The sequence below is a fragment of the Netta rufina genome, assembly GCF_964035555.1.
Source record: "Netta rufina genome assembly, chromosome: 2".
Taxonomy (NCBI): domain Eukaryota; kingdom Metazoa; phylum Chordata; class Aves; order Anseriformes; family Anatidae; genus Netta; species Netta rufina.
Window position 1 is genome coordinate 126,012,206 of NC_140124.1, and position 5,822 is coordinate 126,018,027.

The 5,822-nt window shown below is 40.4% G+C and overlaps 1 protein-coding gene across 3 annotated transcripts in view; it reads right to left on the bottom strand.

The window, feature by feature from the left end:
* Positions 1-365: 365 nt before the first annotated feature.
* Positions 366-5,822, bottom strand: part of STAU2 (staufen double-stranded RNA binding protein 2) — a 167,003-nt gene continuing 161,546 nt past the window's right edge. For all 3 annotated transcript variants that reach the window (XM_084281274.1, XM_084281272.1, XM_084281273.1), the window contains 2 exons: positions 2,358-2,446; positions 366-1,507 (listed from right to left, as the gene is read on the bottom strand). In XM_084281274.1, coding sequence (XP_084137400.1) covers positions 1,414-1,507; positions 2,358-2,446 — 183 coding nt within the window. In that variant the 3' untranslated portion in view covers positions 366-1,413. The remainder of the gene's footprint in view (positions 1,508-2,357; positions 2,447-5,822) is intronic.

The window sequence follows — 5,822 nt, forward strand, 5'->3', positions numbered from 1 at the left end:
TATCTTGCACCATTTCCTTACAGTGCTGCATGAGTCACTTGGGTTTTGAGCCCTGGTTTACACACTTCTGAAATCTCGTGCAACGTTGTCATGGCTGTTATGCAGTGCTTCTTTATGTGTTTATTACAAGGGGTTTACAAGAGGTATCCATCTATTTTGGATGAATAGATGATTTAAATACCATGTTGACTGATCTAACACAGTAAGTTTGTAGAAGGTGGTGACACGGGGAAAGGAAGGTTGAACACAGGCTTTGGCATGATAGCTAGTTGTTCATTCGTTTTAATTGCTTTTTGTCTTTTTTTTTTTTTTTTTTACCTCATTCTTTTAACTGCCTACCTGTGAATGATAAAGAAAGAGACGACACTGTCATTGCACACATGAACTGATGTGGTTTTACTGCATTTGGCCACACACTTCAATGAAATATGCTGGTACAGAGTGCAGCCACAGGTCTTATCTCTGCTGCTACTCCTTTCACAAAAGAACACCCTTAACATCAATGTTTTTCCTTCCTTAGCTTGATAATGTTGCAATCATACCTTTTGCTGTTGGTCAGAATGCAGAGATTAAAAACACTCAGTTGATGCAAACGGTGGGTCGATACAACACACAGAATGGGGTGTAGATGTGCTTCACACAACAGAGAGCAGAATCGAAGGGGAACATGTCACTTGGAGGCAAGACGCCTCTTTAATTGATTATGGCAAGGAAAATCAAATACCATATCTGCTTTTTCCTGGAGTATATCAAGACTGATCATAACTAACATCTGTTCATGTTAAGCAAATACTTGTCATGATTTCAACTTCTGTTTGCATACAACTCTGAGTAGTGCATCTTAAAGTCATACATATTCATATAGAATGAAGAATGCATAATGTCTGCATAAAAAGATAAGCTGTATGACTATATATGAAGACAACAACTACAATTCTCACAGCACTGTCATTGGTTAATTTTAAAATATTCAAGCATTATTTAAAAAACAGTAAGCTGAACTTAAAACTACACTACGAAAAATTGTATAACTGAACCAATGCTGACTTCCTCAGTATTAATCAATTTTAAAGTTTCCTTTTTTTTTTTTTTTCTTTTTTTTTCTTTTTTTTTTAACCTAACACTTTTGTTAATTAGTTGTCATTTTAACCTCCACTAACATGATCAGATTTCTTCTGCCTCTGGGCAATTGAGTTATGCTCTGATCTTGAGTTCTAAGGGAAATGTTCAATTTTATTTTTTTCCACAGTTGAATAAACAGTACCATGTATACTATCTCGTGTTAGAATAGTGTTGTCTTCACATAAGACTCAAATAATGGTATTAGTCATTCATTTCCTTGTACACATACACCCTATTGCGTGTTGACAGGTTTATAAGGATGCAGTGGCAGCCGTGGGTGCTGGGAAGCTCCTAGACGACAGCCTTTGAATCCTTGCAGTCCTGAGCAATGGTGCCTGAGTTAGTCTGTTTATTGTCTGCTTTCTCTCCCAGATGCTTGACTTGTCTGAAAGATTAATACATTAACAAGAGTGGTAAGGTCCAGGGTTGCACATCTTTAAGACATGTTTATTAGCAGATGGCACATGAGATTCAAAGGTCACTGTGGAAGGTAACATTTTAAAGTGAAACAACAATATTTATGTTCAAATACTATGCTGATGAGATCATATGGAAAAATGTTTCTGATTAAATTAGTTTATAAATAACCACGATATATCTATCGAAGACTCCAGATGCCACTTATAGTCTTCTTTCTCCTATTCTATTACACCCTAATTTATTTAGTAATACCAGACTTTCTCTTTATGTAAACAGACTAACAGCTGGAAAACAACTTCTATACTGGACAGACAATCCCACTTTCCTAAATAATTGAAAATCCAGTGTGAAACCTGGGTCTATTTTCTGCTACTTAAACCTAATATTCCATATAAGACTTTTTAAGACCTGAAAGGATTTTTAACTTACTTTTAAATTCTCTAGGGTAAAATTCACCTTACAGACATAAGGACTTACTGGCAGATAACTATCCTATTTACAGGCAACGTCATGTTCTATAACATTTTGACAAAAATCATCTTATGCTACTTAAAAAGAATCCATACAATAAACAGAAAATCCTGTTCCTTAGGATTTCTATAGGAAGATTGACTGTCTCATAGTCCATTACCAAATATTATCAGTAACACTGAACCTGAAATCCTGTTTATCCTCTCAAATTGTCAAAAACTTTATGCAAATTCGAAAGGAAAATTTTTGCACAGGTTTAAAAGGGCAGCTAAGCTCTTAATTAACATTTCTTATCTCACATGCCACACAGGCATTAAAATGCAGAGGATGTAAATGGTACTTACTTTTCAAGTGATCCATTTTCAACTTTCATAGCCCCTTCCACTGGATCCAGTCCTTGTTCTGAAAACTGTTTCAAGGCACTTAATGCTGCCTAAAGAAAAAATGAATTGTTAAAGAAAACACTAACACAGCTGTATTAAAAGCAAATGGAGAAAGGTGTGTATTTTGGTATTTTGCATCTAAATCTTTTCCTGTATGTAGAAACCATTTAGATTGCACAGCTAATAAAGAGGGTACAGAACAGTGCCGTGATAAACAGCTGTGTTTGTGCATAGATTTGGGGACACCTTCCTGGGTACACGAGTGACTTCCATTTGTGTTAATGAAAGCTGCATTACCTACACGAATAACATGATATCACAGAATCACAGAATCACAGAATTTCTAGGTTGGAAGAGACCTCAAGGTCATCGAGTCCAACCTCCAACCTAACGCTAACAGCCCTCCACTAAACCATATCCCTAAGCTCTACATCTAAACGTCTTTTGAAGACTTCCAGGGATGGTGACTCCACCACTTCCCTGGGCAGCCTGTTCCAATGTCTAACAACCCTTTCAGTGAAGAAATTCTTCCTAACATCTAACCTAAAACTCCCCTGGCTCAACTTAAGCCCATTCCCCCTCGTCCTGTCACCAGGCACGTGGGAGAACAGGCCAACCCCCACCTCGCTACAGCCTCCCTTGAGGTACCTATAGAGAGCGATAAGGTCACCCCTGAGCCTCCTCTTCTCCAGGCTGAACAAGCCCAGCTCCCTCAGCCGCTCCTTGTAGGACTTGTTCTCCAGGCCCCTCACCAGCTTCGTCGCCCTTCTCTGCACCCGCTCAAGCACCTCGATGTCCTTCTTGTAGCGAGGGGCCCAAAACTGAACACAGTACTCGAGGTGCGGCCTCACCAGAGCTGAGTACAGGGGGACGATCACCTCCCTCGCCCTGCTGGTCACGCTGTTCCTGATACAAGCCAGGATGCCGTTGGCCTTCTTGGCCACCTGAGCACACTGCTGGCTCATATTCAGCTGACTATCCACCATCACTCCCAGGTCCTTCTCTGCCTGGCAGCTCTCCAACCATTCCTCTCCCAGTCTGTAGCTCTGCTTGGGGTTATTGCGCCCCAGGTGCAGGACCCGGCACTTGGCTTTGTTGAACTTCATGCAGTTGACCTCAGCCCATCGGTGCAGCCTATCCAGATCCTCCTGCAGAGCTTTCCTACCCTCGAGCAGATCGACACACGCACCTAACTTGGTGTCATCTGCAATATACTTTTATGGATTCTTGCCTTTGTGCCCTGTAAAGTCTCTCCCGCTTCATCATGTGTTTTCCTAGAGCTTGCGCTTCCTGGAGCACCTATGATGCCTGCAGATGATTGCGGAAGGTGTGGGTAACAGGGCAGCAGGGCTGCCCAAGACTGGATCTTGAACAATACAGAAGAATGATGTCTTATACATAGGCCAGTGAACTGTACTAAGCAAGGTGAACCAATATGGATTGATTATGAAGCACCAGCAACAGAAGAATTATCAATTTTTAGCTTTCATTTTACTGCATGATTGCATATTTTATTAAGCAGCTTCTCTCTCAACTTCATGAGTCCTGCTTTAGCTCTGCAAAGCACATTGCTCCTCTTTCCCTTAACTGCTTTGGCAACAGACAAATGATTTTTTGTAATGAATTTAGCAAAGGTTGGTTATGAAACTGTCAGACACCTTGTGCCTCACTTTGAAAACACAGCCAGCACAATAAAACAATTGAAGTCCATTCTGTCTTGAAGGTGAAAGGCAAAGCAGAGTTGAAAACCAGATTTTTCTATTTAATCACTCCCACCTAATTTTAAAGTATTAATCACAGGGAAAAAGAAAAAATAGACACTGCCACCCAAGGTAACAACGCAAACACTGGAATTGACTGCAGGCCATGTGGCGTTGTTGTTCACAGTGAGGCCAGCAATTGCTGTTTAGAAAATTGGAAGTCGTTCTCTTTTTCGTTGTTGGGATAGAAAGAATCTGTCTCTATCTTCTTTTCCCGTTCCTTTTGGGCAGCAGGGGCTCTGTCCGAAACAGGAGCTGCCATTGTAATGAAGAACTAGATTTGCTCTCGTACTAATTCTTTGCCTGGATTCTTTCAACAGCTCCTTCCCTTGAAAGGTATGTTTATACAACTTAAATATTATTAGACAATGTGTATTTTGGCAAGATGAATAACAGTGCAAAAATTGCCAGGCTGCCTTAAACTAAAAGACCATGCATCCCGGATTTGTCTATAGTAATGACTAGCTGCTAAAGCTACAGAAGGCTGCATGAGGTACTCCCACCCATAATGTGTGAAGGTGGAATCCTTCTAGTCTGTAAGGCTTTATGTTTTTTGTCCTAGTAAACAAATGAAAAGCTAAATATTTCTTAAACTGTCTTGCCAAATATCAGATTATTGCTGTTACCTACTCATCCACTCTTCCTTTGCCATGTGTTCTGGGCCCCCTGTATCTGACAGCAACCCTGCATTCTACTTGCTCCTTATTCCCATCCATTCACATAATTATTCCCTTCATTTTAAAATCTCTGCTGCCCACATCTTACTTTTTATTACTTTTCCATGCCAGTTGCTTGTCCCATAACGGCTGAAGGAGCGTCAGCCCTTCACCTCAGAAACAACTTCTGCCACTAAAGTATCTATCAGTTTTATCATCCTTCAGATTCTTCAATGAATAAATTCTTCTTTTCCCTCATTTTTTTTTCTGTTTTTCTTGACATTTTGATATATTTGCATTTTCTTGTTGACATTCTCTTTCTCTACCACCGCACAGTGTCTGTTGGCGTTTCAGTCGTGTATTCTCAGCTAAGTCCTATAGGCTCTGATCACCATCTGCCTTTCCATTCTTGATCTTGACTGAAGGCAAAATCACTAGGTTTGCTCTAGTCAAACAATTCCTCCCAGTGGCAAACAAGGTTTTTCATCTACTCTTAACTTCTGTTTGTTCCAGTAACACAACACCTTTCTTCATCCTACTTTCTCCCTTCTGCTCCTCTTCTTGGGATTCTTCTCATCACAGTGCAAGAATCTACTCAGCAAGTGAAGATGGGGGGATTTGGGCTCCTGGCTTCCTTGCACAGGACTGCTTCTGTGTTGTACTGAGTTGATCATGGGCTAGCAACGGTCTGCACCAAACAAACCAAGGAGTAAGGACTGGCACACAAGAATCTCCTTTCTTCTCAAATCCATGTTTCCTGATCGACATTAGCAAAAACATCAAATCTATAAGATTTATTCTATGTATGGTATAGCCCAGAAGGCATTCCTAAGCAGCAGTGCAAAGAGAGAAGGAAGCTAAGACATCTGCTCCTCCTACACAGCATTATTGCTACCTCATCTGTTTTTCAAACCCACCTTGTTTACATTTTTAAATACCCATTCTTAGCTTCCTGGTCTGATGTGTGAATTGTAAACTTGTGGAAGAACTGTTTGTTCAGGTTATTTGTT